We start from the raw sequence: 20,762 nt of genomic DNA, 5'->3' as shown, positions 1-20,762 counted from the left end.
TGCTTTTTTCATTTTTATTTTTTTCCGAATTAGTTACGTAGTTATAACTACAAATTTATTCAAATCACATATTTCTTTGCTTTTCAAAATAAAAGAAATATTAATCTTTGTAACATTTTAACCTTTATACAACTTGCCTGTACGATTTGATACCTAGTTAATTGTATGGGTTAATAACTGAACTAAAGCCAACGATTGTATAAAAAGTGTATACGATTATGTTTGAACAAATAAAGTTCGTTATATTGATGGTAAATTACTATCGTTTATCTGTTGACACTTTAGTCACTATATACTTTGGTTAAACATTTAGTGTTAATCACTAATATTATTATAGTTACAATCATTATTGTACGACTATAATAATGCATACCATCTTCAAAATTAAATTATAACTAAACACAGTTCATACTTAAATTATTATTATTTGTATTTGATAAATAATGTTCAATCCCATTTATGATCATTACATTAAATTGAAAATCATGAAAATCACAAAAAATATTCGTTATCTTAAAATTCGTATTTGTATTGAAATATTTTAGAATAATATTTAAATTATGAGTTGATCATGACAGAAATCTTTACGCACATAATAAATATTATAAAACATTAAAACAATTAACATGGAAAAAAAAATGTTTATATATAATATGGTTATGTCTATAATAGATATATAACCTTACACCTCCAGTAAAAAAATATCAAATTTATAGCTATAGGGTATATGTGTGTCTTGGTTTTAGTGTATCTCAGTTCGCGTGCAAATCGGCGTCAATGTATTTGGCTTAATATTGAACTAATTCTACTAAAATGGACAATTCACCTGTAGCAGATTGGATATAGCACTTGGTATATTATCAAATGTGGTTCAAACTACTCTCTAAAATTTAAATAATTTGATATTTTCATTAAAATCGATGAAGTAGTTTTTTAATGCATAAGCTTACATTCATCTATCATATTGTTTGTTTTAAGATATAATTTATTTATTAGAAATTCGTTGCCATAAACACGACGGACGATTTTATGTATAATTTTACCTCATCTACCTAAGCAACCGATTTTAACGATTTATGTACAAAAATACTAAATTACACTTTTAATATTATAATACGAAACCAATGGCAACCATTTATCAAAAAAAAAAAAATGCTCGATTTACCTTTGTGAGCATCTCATTAAAATGCAAATTATGCATAATCCTTTCTTAATGCACCGCTACATGGTGGCACGAAGGTGGCATGAAAATTGCAAGTCTCTCGGTATCATAGTTTAGGCTCTACGTTGATTAGTCAGTCAGGACACGTTCAATTAATTAATATAAAGATAATATTATTATATGAATAAATAATTAATCATATAAATTACAACTAATAATAAATAATGATGTTAATTGGTACATATTAAATTATTTTACGATCACTTTTAATATGAGAAATAATATAACGGTAGCAAAGTAAGTCTATTATATTATATCTTAGTATTAAATTGTAATATTGTATAAGTCTGTAGTGGTCTAGAAATTATTATTAGTACAATCATTTTTCCAAAATAATTAAAAAATATATAACGTTGATTAGATTGGTCGTGATCTTCCAAGTTGCTCCAACGGTGTACGTTTTACCGGCAACGTTTAAGACAATGGGTATTCAAATTTGTCGGCAGGCGGTCATTATTACCTACCACCAAAACACATATCTGACACAATGGCTGCTCCTGCAGAACAATGAAACCATTTCGGCCATTTGAACGCCATCGTGCATGATAATCATAATAATAATAATAATAATAATAATAATAATAATAATAATAATAATAATAATAATAATAATAATAATAATAATAATAATAATAATAATAATAATAATAATAATAATAATAATAATAATAATAATGATAGCAATAATATAGTCATAACAAAAATCGAAATCTAAATTTTGTATAAATATAAATATTAGAATAATACGCAAAGAAGCTTTATTACAGACCACATAGAATATAAAAATCTACTTTAAATAGTAATAAGTTCATATTTTGATCAATAATATTATAATGTACCTAAGTGAGACCAAGGTTAGTTGGACACCAAGTTAAGTTGTCGAAGTCGATTTTTGATATATTACCTACCTATATTTAAGTTAAACACACAGTAACACAATCATTACAATAGTTATATCACCATACGAGTCGATGTCATAATTCAATTTTTCCTGTTATTTAATGAGTAATATAATATTTTTATCAACTGTGTTGTTTTTACGTGTTTGAAAAATATCGTTTTTATATTTTAAACATTTTTTTTAAATACTAACTGCAGCGGTTATTCAAGAAAAGTAAAACATTATTTACTTATTATTTCATCATAATAATATTATGCCTATGATATTTACTATTGTTTCAAAATATTGAAAAAGTCAGAAATATGGGCATGTTGAGTATGTGTATACCAAACTGTCTATATGAGATATAACTTTATTTTTACAAATATATTAATTGTTACATTTATTAAGATAATAATTTATATTAATAATGTAACTTTCATGTTAAGTGAACTCTTAAACGTTAAAATCACAAAACTCAAAGAATTAAAAATACAAATATAAAAAATAAGCTGTCTAGCCCCAGTCTCCCTTAATATATTTTGTAAAATGTTCTAACGTCTTGTAAATAAAGAACATAAAAGAAAACTACTCGTAGCACAATAAAGACTGTAATAAATCAATTACGGTTATTGTTAATGAAGTTATGGCAGTAATACAGAATTTATAGAGTTGTAAAATTTTATACTTATTCTTTAATAACATAAACCAATGATGTTAACCAGGAGTTGCATATTGTACATTATAAGTGAATTTACGTATTTTTATTGACAACGTAGTCTACGGTAATGGAAGTATCAAGATAAATACAAATCATGAATGGATTTAGGAAATATTGTACAAGTATAGGATTATTTGCATTTATAGAATTATTTTGAAATAATGTAATTATATTATTATTCTTGATAGGTATGGTTTTTCAAGAAGTATTAAATATAACGCCACTTATTGAAATATAACGAAAACAAGTTTTATACTTGAATACAATTGAGAGTTATTTTGTATGACAGCACTAATATTATATTATTACAACATATTATTATGATCCATATTTTCGTGCTGGAATTTAGATAACTTTTTATTACATTTGTTACTGTATTTATAGGAGTTTTGTTTGAGATCATTCTAATTACCTATTAATAGATAATAATTGTAAATGTCATTACTTATTGGTTTATATTTATAATTTAAGATAACATTTTAATAATTTTTTGCAAGTAATACTTATTTAATTTAGGCAACCAAAAATCACAAAATTAACAAACTTTAAATTTTTTTAATAAATAATAAATTGTATATTTTAATATATTTCTATATTTTCTTAAGCTTATATTGTTGTTAATAATACTGTACATTGTAAAACTTTGTTTTTTGACAAAAAGTTTTTGACCTAATAGGTATTTAATATAATAGTATATATTAGACATTATTTTTTCGTTCAATAATTATTCGAACTGACTATGACTGGTGTTGTAAGACATTCCATCGTTACCCTGTAATTTAGGGTGCTTCTAATTAATTCCATTGACATACCATACAACCATTTACGAACGTTTTTCATGTCGTCAAAATGAAATTCCTAAATCATCATCATGTTCATCTGAGCTAGAATGTAATTTAAGTACACCTAGATGATATAATAATATAATCACAAGTCAATATTTTTAACGTACTCACAATCATGAAAAATACCTACAGAGAATAAATAGTGGTTCAGTTCTTTTGTTCAATTTGGTATTAAAAATTCCAATTTGAGAAATAATTAATTTAACAAAAGCTATAGTAAAAAAATATTATATAGTAATATTTGTAATAAGTAAGTCGTTGTTGTAAAGTAATATACGAATAGAATATTGTACTATTAATTAATATTGTAGATTTTAATTGTTTTTTTTATCAACGATAATGATTTTTATTTATTAAAATCCATATATTATTTCAATATAAAATATTCAAATTGCAATTTTATTGTTATATTATGTGATCTAAACTGTATAGTAGTTTATGTATTATTTTCTTCTTTGATCAAAACTGATCAGCACATACGACCAATAAATACGTCTTGTTGGTATGGTAATCGATTTGAATAACAATATATAAATTAAAAACGTATTTCATTGTAAAAAAAAATATTTTTCTAGATTATATTAATTTTTAAATTAAATAGTAATTATTTCAGTATTTTAGTACTATTGCAGTGGACATTGATTTGCTTACCTATTTCATTCAACTCCATAACAGTTTTTTATTTCTGAGTAAAAATGTGGAGTACAATATAGTCAAATAGCTTAAAAAACTCAATTAATATTTATTTTTAAATCACCTAAAATATAATTAATAGAATTTTCAATAAAATCGATTTATTTTTTGAAATAGTTATTTTACATAGCTAATGTAAACAAAAAATTTAATAATTGCGGTCTTTTTAAATTATTTTTATCTTTTTCACAGACTTGAGAATATTATTATTTTATCCAACATTGTTTTAATTTTGTGTTTTTAAGAAAGAAGCGAAAACTAAAAAAACTACGTTACAACATATACTTACGTTATATTCCAGTTTAAAACTACATTGTATAATATTATATATATTAATATATAAAACAAGTGTTTCAACAATAAATAATAATAATATTAATATTGTATATTAACAATGAACGGGTGCCTTGTGTGGAAGACAATTTAGTATAACAATTAATTGTATATAAATTATGAAATACAATATAAAAAATAGTTATTGTTTGTATAATTTTTTCTACATCTTGTTTTTCAACATACAAACAACTTATCTTAATTTTTATTTTACTTCTTTTAAAACATAAATTTTATTTATATTATTGTATTAACCTTTTAAATTAAATAAATAGTAAAATTGTGCCAATGGAAAATAAGAAATTTTTCTGAAAAAAATGTTTGATAGTCTTATAGTTTTTATTAAATTTATCTTAAGTACCTATGAACTTTTAAAATAACACCTAGGTATTTACTGAAAAAAAAAAAACAATTATTAATATGTTCTTTTGGAATTTACGACTTTCCATTATGATGTAATATAAAGGATCGTAAGGATTTCAGACTAATAATAAAATATATTCAAATAGTATAACCCAACAAATAGGCATAGACAATTAAAATATCGTAATAAATATAACTGGGTATATAGCTGTATTAACGTATTTTACGCCTTAGCTTATTTTGTTTTATTCCAAACCCAATGTATTATAGAAAATGTTCTAGAAATTTGTATGGTGTAAATATTTGTGGTACTTCTGGCTTAGAGTAAACAAAGATAGTGGACATTTTATTGTGTTTATCGGAAGAGCTAAAATCAGTACTCTCTTAAACAAACATGTGTGCGTTGTAAATCGGAATAGTGTTGTATAACGACCATAAGATGATTTTTTATTATACTCTATGACTTTAAAATATTCTGTTAATTTAGATATAAAAATATAATTACCAGATAATTATTGTTATATTTGTTCATTCTGCTGGATATGTTTTAGTGAAAAAAAAATATATTCGCTTCATAACAACCCTCTAATAAGATACTTGGAAACTATTGATTCTTATTATGGCTATTGGCTATAATTATAACACTCGTAAATTGTGAAACCTAATTGGATTCATGTACTAAAAAAACATGAATTGTGTTTTTTACTGTTTCTTTTATACAGTTTGATATTTTAATTTTACTGTGCAATAAACTTTATCGTAATTTATTCATCGATATTTGTTCATACCATAATTTAAAAATTCTTTTGTTCTGCGTTATTATTGTTGGTAAAAGGGAGAGTTAACACATTAATTATGTATGTAACTTTAGGGGCAATTTGCCATTATTGATAATGGTCGGTAAACGGTAAACTGGGAATAGAAGCATAGTAATTCAGCAATTGGCAAACGGATCGCAATGGAAATTTCCCGGACCGTTCGCGCGTCTGGCATCAAGATGTGTTTGCAAAGCCCTATTTTTGAATATGTTAGCTGGATTCATATTAGATCGTATAGTATTGTAGATCGGAAAATAGAGGTCGATTGTAATTTCAGTCTGAATGGAGAGGCGGATATTCAATTTTGTAACGATAGCGTAAAAGACTTAGTAATCGAATCTATATAATAATAGTAATCACTCACTAGCGCAGAACAATTGAGTAAGATTCTAAACATGCAAGTGACTAAACTAGGTTATATTGGGCGAATACATAACTCTCTCAAATGATTATTATTTTTTGAATTGATACTTATTACGCATTAAAAACTTGTCCATTAAGGCTTGACAGAAGAATCAATGTTATTACTGTAGACAAGTTGTGCATTTAATATTATAATAAATAATAAAATAAAATATATCAAACTTAGGATTAAAATTAAATTTATCATTTTAAATAACTTAATAACGTCAATTTTTCTATTATAGTACCTATATGCATTACAGCTACCTACAATATTTATTAACCTGATTTTGAGTATCTAACTGAGCCCCTCTATTGCGTTTATCTATTAACAAAACTATGAGTTTCTTCTTACTTTTGATGCATGTAGAAATCTAATAATCAAATAATTAATGATTAGAATATGACTTTCGTATATTACTGAAAACAAATAAACTAATAATTGAGTGGTATACAGTATCGTTGATTTTGAAGTTTATTTATTTTCAGCATTGCGTATAGTCTCAATTATGAGTAATGAATTCGTCTAACTAATTCAGCTATTCCAGGCACGTGGATAAATTAAATTAATTATCCAATGACAAAGTAAAACATTAGCGATAAATCAGAAGAAGCTTTGTTGGCTTTGATTTGATTTTTTAAATGATTCCTACGAAGTGATTCTAACCACTTATTAAATTATATTGCTTACATTCAACTATAAAAATACTGAGTTGAGAAATTATAAGCTATATATTATGTCCCTATTGGCAATTATAAAATAAATAGTTCATTTTTAGCATATCATAATAAATCTAATCAAAAACTGAATTCATACATATTGTTTATGTCTAATAATTGGATATAATTGTTTTTACATAATTATACATTTTTGTTTATAACTTTTATACTTAAACAATTTTAATATAAATGCATAACTTTAATAAATTATAAATATTTTTTTTTATTCTACAGAATGTGTTTAAATCCGAATGAAAATTACCTAATGTGAAATTTGTCTTTTATTCTTTCAGTTCCATCGAGTATACCTACACATAAAAAAAAACATAAAAGTTCGTAGGTACTTTACATTAATTCATGATTTTGTTAATACAAATTGTCATACATTATCATTTTTCGTATTTATCTTAGATACACTGATTTTATTATTTGTTTCTATCGTACCTTGTTTTTTGCCCACTAAAAGCATATTTCGTAAGATGGGAATTATATGCTATTAAAATAATTAATATTTATTAACCCTGCGTATTCTTCAATATTTAAAGTTATGTCTGTTTATTTCAGTTGCTTATATTTAAAATCTAAGAGAATAATATTATGTAATATGTGTACCTACGTATTATTTTTATATTATTGTTAATTTACATTTGTTGAAGCTTGGAAACATGACAGAGATGTTTGCATAGATTCTACATGATACATTTTGATAGTCTACCTACATTAATACATTAGAATAGATCCTGGTTTTTCTACGCAATAATTTGGTGTACTGCTGACCTGCCATTGAAACTTGGAATTTTATAATGCAAGAGAAAACTTCTACGTTTAAATCGGCTCCTTTTAGATTAATGAAAGGTGTTGGTGAGATGGATCAATTTCTAGATAGTGCATTTAAGTGCACAGAAAGAGAGTACCTACGTTTGATTGAATAATTTTCTGTGAGCCGTATCTTAAGTAAAATAATTCAACTACGTTTTTTTAAATAAACTATTTTTCAACTATATCTTTATCATAAAAATAGATCAAAAACGTAAAATTAAAATTTTGTATTTAGATTTGATTAGTTTTCCCATTATATTAGTTGAATTATACTTAATAAATATTTAAAATGTTGTAGACACTTCCTATCGTGATGATTTTTCAGATGACTTTTGATTAGTTTTTTTAAAGATAAGATGGTGAAAGTATTAGATTAGATGCCTTCTTATGTACTATGAATGCTAGGAATCTAGTTAAGAGGATGTCAGTGCACAATTTGTTTTCTCTCTATGACGCACGTGAAATATAGTAACATGCATGTTTAGCAGAACCAACCCTGTGTTGTTGCTTTTAATATTAGAGTGAATTTACTTATTAGTTATTATTAAACTTTAAGCAAAGAATATTACCCGTGTGTTTACATTGGCTATTTTACGATATTTAAATTTGTATACATAATTTAAAAGCATTTTTAATTTTAATAATTTACACGCTCATAACTTACATACAAATTAAAATATTATAACATAGCCAACGTAAGGACACATGACTCAATTAATATTCTTAATTTATATTTTGATAATAGGTGAATTCACTCTAATATTAAAAGTATTAACACGGGGTTGATTTTACTAAATGTAAATTTGCTATGTTTCGAGTGGGTTGGAGAGAGAACACATATAGTGCGCTGACATTATTTTGGTTGTATTGGGTATCATAGTCATACTTTATTACATTTTTTTTACTCTCGTAATCTAAAAAGCAATATCTAAATAGCTTATAATAGCACAAACTGAAGCACACTTACCTTACACTTATTCATATTAATTCATAACGTATTATTTCGCTGGAACACCGGAAAGATATCATAGGTATTTTATTTTCTTAATCGAGGAATTTTTCATAATACGTACTTTTTATTATTTATTATACTGGTTTTTGAATGTCTGATTATATATTTCATTATTCCTTCAAACTTTAACGTTATCAAAATAATTTGAGTGCGCGCCCAATTCAAGCACGATTGAATAAGAACAAATTTTTAAAAAAGTCACGCCATGTCCGTGGGCGGTATTATATAATGATAGGTATGATGCAATGGGTACTTATATATACATAATAGACCACTAACAGTGGTTTTAGCGTTTTGTTTCTCTATATTTTAAGGTTGTACCCTGCCACCTTCGCCACGACTGCTGTTTTTTCTTTAACGTGCCGCGGTCACGTAAACGTCCGATATGCCGCTATTACCTACACAGTAAAAGTGTACAAAATAATATTTTATACGGGAAAAACGGAGACAGCGGCCAAGTCCAAATGTATAATGCATAAGCGTTTTGTGTATGCGCTGAAATAATAGCCGGATAAAGTCAGCGAAAGCTTTCGGAAGCTTAAAACTTTCTGCCCTGAAAGTTATTGTTCAACTTCTTGAACGCTCAAGAGAAGCAGAAGAATATGAAGAGGGTATACGCACGCAAAGTCAACACACACACACACACACACACACTTACAAGCACTATGCAGCGTTGATTATACGTTCGATGTCGTTGCTGATAGTGGCGAAGATCTTGACTTATTGCCTTATCGTACCTTATATTTTTGTTCCACTACTCGACCAACCATGGCACGATCTTCTATTGAGGCACTTCGTGGGAGCAGTCCAAAAAAAAGATTAGACAATATTGTTATGCACCTCTCTGGGGCATGATAATACCTATTATATAGCACTCAAACTTGTTACTGAATTGTTTGCAGAGAAAACTCGCTAATGACGTTAATAAATTCATACAGAACTCTGAGGACGGTAAAAAAAAAATAAAAATGACAGAGAGAGAAAGATAATGAAAACGTAAAGAAGAGGAATACAAATAAAACGAACCCAACATTGAATCATAATTCAAAGTATGATAACATGGTTTTGTTTCCTGTTCTTTATTCGGTTCCCTATAACATTTTTGTATTTCTCGCATTTGAACGAAAACACGTGTAAGCGTGTACTTCTAATGCAGTTGTCATGGACATAATATTTTAGTGAAGATACATTTTGTTACGAAAACACACCGTTTCCTTCCCATCATCAATGAATAGTTTATTATTATTATTATTATTTATGTTATATTGTTTTAAAATAATGGTATAATATATTCTTGTTTTGGTTATTTATTCAGGAAATGCCTCACAGTCTTTATTTGTTTTTCGTTGTTCTTGGTTCGATTGGATATGAATATAATATGGATATGAGTATATCTGTAATAATATGAACCAGAAAAACAAAATAATTATATTATTATGAAAACTAAATTAGCGTTAATGTGTAATAAAATATTTAAACCGTTGTTTATTATATTGTTATAAACTTATAAAGTATATTATAAACAAACTATTTTACTCTAGTTATATTTGAATGAAAATGTGAAATTTTAGTTCAGATAATTCAAAATACTTTGTTCAAAATAATTTTAATATGCTATCATAATAGTATTTAAAATAATATAAATATTTTTAGTATTGCTCACATTTAATTATTTAAATACCTACTGAATATAAAATTAAATTGCAGAATATTTGTTTTTATACACAAATATTAGCATTAAATTATAATGATAGTATTTTGTAAATATATTCCAATACTAATTGCAAAAATAATGAAAGTATTAATTTAATGTATTATTCATTAAAAAATCTACCTGTAAGTTCAATGAAAATATTTTATATTTTGTGTAATCATATAAATTTAATTTACAATGGTATTTATTTTTCTTTTAGCACTATTAGCTATTATATAGTATAATAGATCTATAAGCTCCATATAATAGCCTCTCAACCGATTGGAATTCTAACACAGATGTTACTTTTTAAAGATAATTTTAGTAGTTTCTGATAAAATTCCAAAATAAGTACAATTTAGTATTGACGACGTAGGTTTATAAAACAATAAAGTTATGGTGATGGAATTTTGTATTTACATGCCATTATGTAAATGTTAATAACATATTTTTATACTATAAACAAAATTAAATCTTAGACAATAACCTTAGAATTTATCAAATTTATAATTTTAACCCCTAAACTATATTTTTAGGTCTGTAGTTTATTGTTTGAAATCTGAAACCTGGATTTTACAAACCATTTACGAGAATCCGAATTGATGTCACATCTCCAATTTACTAAGCCAAACACAATTTAGCACCTTATTTCCATTTCCCACGTAATACTTACATAATATAATTGTATTTGTTGAACTTAATTAAATTATCAATAGAAATGTCTGTAAAACATGTAACTTACTATGTATGTATTATGAATATTTCTTATAAATATAATTAAAAAAGTGTATGTTTTTCAGGTGTATCCATATCCAGCATGCATATTTCATATTATGCGGCAACTCTGCTTTTGATGTCGACTTTGTGTTTTATCGACGATGCTTCTTCTAATGGTAAGATAACTTTTATATATTTTATTATTACATATAATATGTAACCATGATCAACCCAATATTTTGGTGAATACTTTACAATTATTATAAAAGTTTAAAAAATATATATATTTATTATTTATTAATTACTTGTATTTGTTTTTAAAATGCGAAGTAAAAATGAGTAATTATTTAGTAAAAATAGCCTCCTGATACTAGTTTATTAAAATTGGATATAGTCGGATAGTACATTAGTACCTTATCTTATTGTTGTTCGAGTACCAGAATATCATACCTGTTTAGATTTGGTTTCCTGATATTGGTGGTTGATCACATGTGTTGAGCTGGTATTCGGTATAGATGTACTAATACAATATTAATTTTTAATAAATTGTACTTTACCGCATAGGAAAAATGGAACATATAATGAAATCCGGTAATATAATTTTTTATACATTTTTGGTAGCATTCGTATAGCTTTCTATGCGATACCTCGAACATTCGCTACCAGATACCGAATTTTTGGAGTATCCAAAATACCCGGGTATCCGACAGTACTTGGAATTTATTTATACGGACATTCTTTGTTATAAATCAATTCTCTAATAAATTTTAAACTATTTAATTTTAAACGTATTTAATACATTACTGAACAAACTGATAGCTACAAAATTAACCAAATTTAATATCCGAAAGTTCAGTCTAAATAAGTCAAATGTATTCAGCAAATATCACAGAAATGGCAAATTTCTATATTTAATTTAATACATATGATGCTAACAATAACATTATCTGAATTGCTGATCAAACAATAATATTTTCTTATAAGCAACCTTTTTATTGTATATGAAATATATTCATATGAAAATACTGAAAGAAAATTGTGTTTGAATAACAATACATCTAAGTAGTAAATGCATTTCTTCTGAAAGAAATTGTAAATCAATAATATATTCATAATATTGATTAACATTAAATTATGGGATGCTAAATGCAGAGGTTGCTTTATTCTCTAAGAGATTTCAAAATTCTATCAAATGTTAAACCATTATAGTATTCTACGTGTTTAACATTTTAAATAGGTATAATAATATTTTTGAATTGAAATATGAAATTAACATATGTCTACTACACACGCTGATTGGTAATTTAATTAAAATTGCATCAAAATTGATGAGCACATACCTACACTAACTAGAATATTATCTTTTATGCATTGTAGTATTTTTAGACAAATTGTTATTTTAAAATAATCATTTTATTTTATTATTATTGTATGGGAATATGAACTGTATTATAGTATAATATATTGTATTCTTTTGTGTGATTTTATAATGGTTTGCTTGTATACTTCTTTGAACAAATACGTTTAATAATGGTACCCGTTTTTTTCTCAATTGTATTTAATGCAAATTTGTTTTGAATAATATTTGTTTTGAAGTTGGTGTAAAAAAATGTAATTTACCTTGAATACATCGGTTTTTAATTTTTAATAATATTTTGTATGGACATATTATATTATATAAACATCCACAACCAGTCAATATTACATGTTTTTATTTCCATGGTTAATTTGCATACCTCGGTATTAATTTTACTACTGTTCAATATCACTATTTTTTTTTATGGTTATCAACATTTTCCTATGCATTGATTTGCCATTTAAACAGTGCAGATAGTACAGATATACTTACACATAAGTCATAATAATATGTGGGTATAATAATAATACAATGTACTTGATATGTAGGTACCCTTGTTTGGTTTTTTTTTTACTGTTTATCATTGCATTCACTGATTTAAATAACATTAAAACGTTTTAGAAACAATTATATTTTATCGGTGTAAATTCCACTCTACAATTCGCAGTTACATTAAAATGTATTGGTACTCACCGACAACACCGGAAGTGTGTAATATTTTACCCCAGGACACATATTGGCCTCGCCGATTCATTATTCGTGTACGCATAACCACGGATGTCGATTTGATTTCGACAAATTGCATTCGTGATGGATGGCGTTTTGTCGGAATGAAGTGTAGTGTGGCCATGTCCGGTCACACCCCGTACGTCATATACATATAATACGACTATCGTTTGTGTTCAGTGGCGGGTCAGAGGGTTCGGTGAACGGCTGGGGTGGTTGTCTTTTGATATGTAAACATAGGTAGGTACTGATGTGTACACCTACTAAACAGTATAACGATAATAATGTGTGCGTCGATCTAGCAAGGTCGCAACCCCCCGGTTACCCGATGGTTGGCGTTATTTATTTATTTTTTCAAAATCGCATTTGCGAACCCCGGTCGGTCGGTGGGTACCTGGGCGGTGGTGGAGTGGGAACGAACCAAAAACGTGTGTGTACGATAAAAAAAACAAAACAATAGCGGGCACGAGAAAAGTCCCATTGATTCGTATTGTGGGTATTTTTTTCTCTCGTTCCGCAAATCTCGTTATACACTCTACATAATGTAACCCCTGCAAACGAAATGCCGGTGTCTAATGGTTTACCAATGACGAAAACGCTAAAATGCGCACCACATGTGCAGCTGCGTACACTCGGAAACACTGATCCGAGCGAAAATTCGTATATTTATATATCTTTTATCCGAGTGTTTTTCTTCGCGCGGTTAACCATTTTTCCATTATTCACTCGCCTATATAGTTTTATTGCAAACGTTTCATAAGAAACGGCGCTGCAGCGTCTATGATATTATCGCCGTGCTCTGTGTGTGATACAATGTAACAATTAAAGTGTCGAAAAAGAGTCACGAGTTCGTTTGTTTCGCTCCTTAAATAAAGAGCTGCAGAGAAGTTGAAATCTGAAAAAAAATGTTGTTCGTAAGTTGCCTATTGTACAACAGTTAAATACATTAAACATATACACAAAACTCTTTATTTACAGAAACTTCTCAATAGATAACATGTTTCTTTTCGCCTAGGTTGCAGTCCGATAAAGATAAGTTATTTTTCTAGTAAACCAATGTTTCGGTTGTCCACGTAAACATTGCTAACGAATAAGATAGTATTAGTCTACTTAAAACATTATACTCATTACTATTGTATCCAGTAGCTAAAAATATATTTCAATATAGTAATAATTATATAACTAGAATATAAATAAAAATGTAAAATAGGTACCTATAAGTTCCATTTAAAATATATTTGAAACAATTAAATTAATACTTTGTAATGAATGCATGAATCACAGAGTACAACCTATTTTAATTTAGTATGTACATTTTCAACCGTATCAATATTATGTTTTTTAATAGGGAATTATAAAAAAATGTTTGAAAATGAAAACAACTCAAATTTTAAATTTATAATTACATTTCAGTTCAATCATTTGAAAAAAAGATAGGCAAGTGGGTACCGCTCTTCTACATAGTAGGTGTTGATTGGATTACAATAATGGAAGTGTTAAATTTGAATTCAACGATGTATTCAACATTTGGAATGCTTATTACTTGCTGATGACCCCAAGATTTTCAAAAAAATTAATTGCATTGAAGATTCTAACAACTTTCAAATTGATTTAGATAACTTTTATAAATAGTGCCACGAGAGTGGTATAGCATTGAACATTAATAAATGGTCCACTGTATCATGTTCATTAAAAAAAACTACCTTACATTTTGATTACTCCTTGAATAAACTTAGCTTAACTCATAATGATACCATCAAAGACATAGGTGTGATTTTTGATTCAAAACTGTATTTTAATAAGCATGTTGAGCATATTGTATGATTGATTGTCCAGAACTTCTAGAAGAATTAAACTTTAAGGTAAATAAAATTAACTCTAGAAATAAACATACATTTCATCTGTCAAATTTTAAAACTAAATATATGTCACACAGTCCTGCTAACATTTAATATCTGCAGGTAACACTGCAATACATTTTGATTTGTTTCCTTAAGTACTCTCGATAAATATTTTCTTGTATTTCATTATTATTGTTATTTAAATAATTACTTACTAAAATACTACTACTAACTTATTTTTGACCCCGCAAAGTACCAGATAGATTCAATTTCTTACTAGAAAAGAATTGGAAGTTTAAAATCGAACCAAGAGCGAATTTTACTGCTCAAAAAGGTGATGACAGACACGAAAAAACACGCACACGCACCATTGTAAAAACAAAATATTCATTCCACTCAAATTTTAAATAAATCAAACTATTTAAAGAACACAATTAGTAATTCCATCAGTAATAATTAGAATAAGTAATAGTCAATTACTATAAAATTGATTAAAGGTGATATGATCAAATTAAAAGTATAAAAGTTAAACAATTATAAAAATGAGAGTGCGTGTTTAGTATTATAATGGTAAAAATGGTACCTATATTAGATTAAATCAATGATTTACAAAAAAACAGATTTCCTCTGTTAAGTTATAACATATATGAGGAACAGAGGAATATACAAACCACCATCTATGAATAGCGATACTTTGGGATAATGCGTCTTAGATCAAAGCTTCTAAGGTATTCAGTAACATTGCGCAGAATAGAAACAAATTAATATTTTAATTGCTTTGTTACTTGTTTTGTACATTAGATTCGAACGAAGCATAATGGACTGTATGCTTTATTATGTATAGAATACTTATTGTAATCATCTATATTGTATATGTATATTATAATTTGTTACAAAGGTATATGTGTATAATACTTTAAAACCATAATTCCCGTTTTAATGTGTATTGTATTTCCGTATATTCTTTTGATTGTGTTTTGTTTACCTTTTAAAATCGACACTTACTACAAAATACGTGATCAAAACTGAATTATCAAGATGAGTTAATTGAAAAACATTAGATAATGCAATGCTGAAAAAACATTTGTGAGGAACAAAAATTGATCTTTGATACGTGTCTTATACAATTTTCAATTGAGTCGAGTGGTGGTGACGAATAATTGAATCCATATCAACCCTTCACGGTGCTTATTGGACAGACGTTGAAGAATTAGCTCCGGACCGGTAGTTGGAACGTATCGCTGAAAATATAAGGCTTTTATGGTAGTTACCAGCTCGGTCTGTGTAATTAATGTGTAGGGATTTCGGTCCCTGGATGACCGGTCGCTGGGTCGTTTAATCATCAGAAGGCCGGTATATCACGACATCGCTCGTATGGATCGACCCCGAAATCGCAAACAAGTGTACAACATATTATACCTTCATGGCTACTTTTGTATTTTGAGCGAATTATTGCCAACCGTCTGCACCATCATCTTAGCACAATGGTAAAATAGTATTTTCACTGTCCCACTTATTGTCACTACTAACTTCTAATGATAAATTATTCAATTTTTACAAAACACCTCATAATTTAAAGATCATTATCGATTTATTTATTTATTTAATTGGAAAATTACATAATTTGTTTTTTGTTTTCTTAATTTAAATTGCAATGACATCCATATCATATTTATTTGGTACTTGATGTTATCAGTATTTAGAAATTGATAATTTCAAAATGTATTAATTTCTAATGGCGTCTGCTTTGAAACAATATCGTACCTTTATCGAGAGTAGATTTGGTAAATTTATCACGAAATGTCAAAACTATTACACAATCTCATGTCTAAACTAACTCAGATGTGAGCATACACTTCATATTCGTTAAAATTAATTTATTATTAAGTCTGCTTTAATTTAAACTATTTCAATAGTTACATTGTCAATTATTTTAAACTCTTTGTACGATCAATCGGGTCATGAAAGTGCCTACCTATTATAGTAAAATCATAATTGTTTTATTCAAATTTTGTTTATGTTGAGGCTTAAGTATAATATAACACGTGTTTGAATACACCAAACCAAATCTTAAAATCTTGCATTGTGTTTGTTAAACGTAATCAAATTTAAGTTTGTGGCATATCAAATATTTTTAATAAAATAAAATGAAAATTATCAGATAAAATTGAGTTTTATACTATCACATACATATAACTTGTATTTTATTATTATCTTTATATCATTATTAATAGTACCATATTAAATTAATTGTGTTTACAATTTTAAAGTAAATTAAGGAATCCCGAATCTAGCATAGGTATGTTATAATATATTATTACCTACCTATGTTTATAATATTATACTTCGTTTTTACCATAGGAATCCAACTATTTAAGTAACATAATAATTTATTATTATATTTCATAAGTTAAACATAAGTTTTATTATTAATTATACATAAAATATATTATAAACATTTATATTTTTTAATGATAATGATGAATGAAATGATTAAACAAATTAATTTAAAGTAACTCAAAAGTTACTTGAGTTAATTAAAAATGATAGTTTCTACAAACTACCTAAGCAGTGCTTAGAAGTATATTATACGTAAGAAAATTGATTGCAATAAGAAAAGTTGTTGTTTACGAACCCAATGAAAAATACACTAAAATAAAATGAAACCCAATAAGACAAAACGAACTACCTTAAACTATACGTACCTATTTCATTAACGTGTATGATATACGCTGTATAATTATAATTTCTTGAATTGGAAATCCCACGTGAATGAGAAATGGTTCTTGCCGCTAGTTCATGAATTACTGGTAAGCGACTTATATGTCACCTTCGCTATCCATGCTAAGGAATTCGGTGAGCTCACAAAGGACCATGAGAATAAGTAAATAATATGAAATATTATAGCACATCCGCCACAATATTTCAATTGCTCAATTTACAATAATTAAAATAAACGTAATCAGACTACCTACTACTTAAGTACTTGGAAATAATACATATTTAGGATAGTCTCGAATATAAAAATAGATAGCAAAATATTTCTTTAAAAAGTTCTAAATTAATATTTTAGATTTTGAGATACTGATCCACCACCAGGTATGAATAACTTTCATAGTGACGTACTTGGTGTTCGTCTTTTTTTTTTTGTTATTTGGTGTACAAATAGAACTATACTAAATCTATATCTATTGGACATCAAGTAGAATTGATACTTTCAGAAGTCCCTTATTTGATTCTATTAGTAGATATCTGAGTTAAAGGAGTTAAAGACGAAGCAGCGGAAAGTACCGGCAACCATCAAATTGGTTTAAATTGAATCTCAGCAAAGACGAATTTAACAGATTTCTGCTCAAATTAGTTTTCAAAAAGTCATGATTTATTATTCTTTTTAAATTTTACAAATGTTACACTAGGTATCACTATTCTGCGTTGTGGAAAATTGAGTTAGATGATATTAGCAGTCTTATTTTTAAATTACTAAACAAATGTTGAATACTAATTAAATACTCAATAATAATTCACAGTTAATACATTCAGTTATGTACCTTAACTGTAATTCTATTAATTTTAATGTTCAATGTTTTGACGAACTATCGTATATTTTTGTAATTATTCATTTACCGTCATAAATTAATCAAGTTAATTGTATTTATTAATTTATATATACCTAATATATATTATTATTAAATGAGTTTTTTCTATATAATATTTATAAAGCGCTAAAATCTAAGATGTTTAAAAGAAAGAATAAAAACGATTACTTTTTATAATTTATTTTCTTTATGTTATAAGTACTTAAACGTAATATATACATATATTTATCATAATTAAAAAATGCTCGGTACTTTATCTCATTTGATCCAATTTATTGTCTAAATATTATTAAAACTTTGTTATCAATTGAACTGGGGCATTCAGTTACATTTATTTGAACATGTTTTATAGTACTACTAAGTTACGTAAAATTAATGTCAACTTTAATAATATGATGATAACTGATAAGGACATTTCCATGAAATAGATAGTGTGCTAACTGCTAACATTATGTTTGTGGTTTTGAACTTCAGATAAATGCATGAAAAACAGTTACAATCACTAGTTATTGTTAAAAACGAATAGGTAAACGAGAATTTTCTTTAAAAAATGTTATCAAATCCATTTTCTATACATTTCAGTGGTTTATGTGATTTATATAAATCTTGGTGATACTTTTCAAAATTCTACAATGTTTTTGTTTAGACTTTAGAGTTCACATTTTTTCGTTGATATATATAATTTTACTATACATGTGAATTCATAAATCATTATTGCTTGTTATTATATATGACAGTACCTATAGTATGATGCTCTTCAATATTTCAGTATAACAATAAATCTATCTTTACTTATTCAAGATCCTCATACTATCTCGTTGTGTTGAATAGCTTATGATGTTAATAATATATATATATTATTTCCTTTCATATACTTTGCATTACAATTTACTATAAGTTAATACTTTCTGAAATAATGTATGTTAACCGATTAATTTAAATTAATTAAAAAATAAACTATAATGGGTAAATAAATGATTTATTATTATTTTTTATTTCTTATTGGTCTTGAAATTATAGATTTCTGCTCCGACAACTAAGGTCATTAGCATTATATTTGATTATTTTTATTTAAGTATACTTTTTTTAGATCAAATATTAATTTTTATAAAGAAATACAATTTATTAGTTCAAATAAAAATCCCAATTGAAAAAACAGTTAAATTTTATTTTCATCAAAACTAAAGTTGTTTTACTCAAATAAGTATTAAAATATATTTTATTTTTAACTTAATAAAATACTCACCATTAAAAAATTAATGGCCATGAACTTTTTTTAAAAAAAAACAAACAACTAACAAAAACTTTCTGAACAAAATGTTTCCAACCTCAGGTAAATTAACATAATAAATCCCGAAAATATCATCCATCAAGAAAAAAAAATGATAAATGGGTAAATATTTTAATATTGTTAATCATATATAAGTAACTGAAATATATTTTTTTTATTCATGTTTAATTTGGAGGTTGATATAAATAAGGTAAAGACGTAATTATTGGAAAAACGTATTATAATTTATTTTTTCGTATATGGGTTTACATAGTAGTAATGATATAAGTAAGTACCTATAGATTTATATTTTTGCGACTGATTTTTTTTTAGATTCTGAGTGGAGCAATGGATGTATTGATTTTACAATGATGTGTGCTTTTTATTTTTATTTTGTTGTGTCTTTCATCACCGTTTGGGGTAGAAACACTGCTTCGATTTTCTTTGGAGAACATCTTATTCGATGGGAAAGTAAATCTAGTTGGTGCAATCAGGAGGTTCAAATTTAAAATTCTCAATAGTTTTCAAACGAGCAGGGAAAAACAAAACAAAAATGAAGGAAAAACGTTTTAAAAATTTATTTTTACGCAAAATCGGTTTTCGACAAAATTGATTTTGATTTTTGATGTAACTCTAAAACAAATAACTGTAGATACATGACGTTTGCACTGACTATTTATATAACATTTTCAAAATATTTTTACTAATTTCGAGATGTTTACAGACATTTAAAA

At 26.4% G+C, this 20,762-nt stretch overlaps 1 protein-coding gene across 4 annotated transcripts in view; it reads left to right on the top strand.

Moving 5' to 3' along the window:
* Nucleotides 1–20,762, top strand: part of LOC132941597 (zwei Ig domain protein zig-8-like) — a 295,382-nt gene that overhangs the window by 38,966 nt on the left and 235,654 nt on the right. For all 4 annotated transcript variants that reach the window (XM_061009721.1, XM_061009720.1, XM_061009723.1 and 1 more), the window contains exon 2: nucleotides 11,322–11,414. In XM_061009721.1, the coding sequence (XP_060865704.1) occupies nucleotides 11,322–11,414 (93 nt within the window). The remainder of the gene's footprint in view (nucleotides 1–11,321; nucleotides 11,415–20,762) is intronic.

This window comes from Metopolophium dirhodum, chromosome 3, assembly GCF_019925205.1.
Source record: "Metopolophium dirhodum isolate CAU chromosome 3, ASM1992520v1, whole genome shotgun sequence".
NCBI lineage: Eukaryota > Metazoa > Arthropoda > Insecta > Hemiptera > Aphididae > Metopolophium > Metopolophium dirhodum.
The sequence above is the reverse complement of the archived record's forward strand: the minus strand, read 5'-3'. Positions and strand labels throughout refer to the sequence as shown.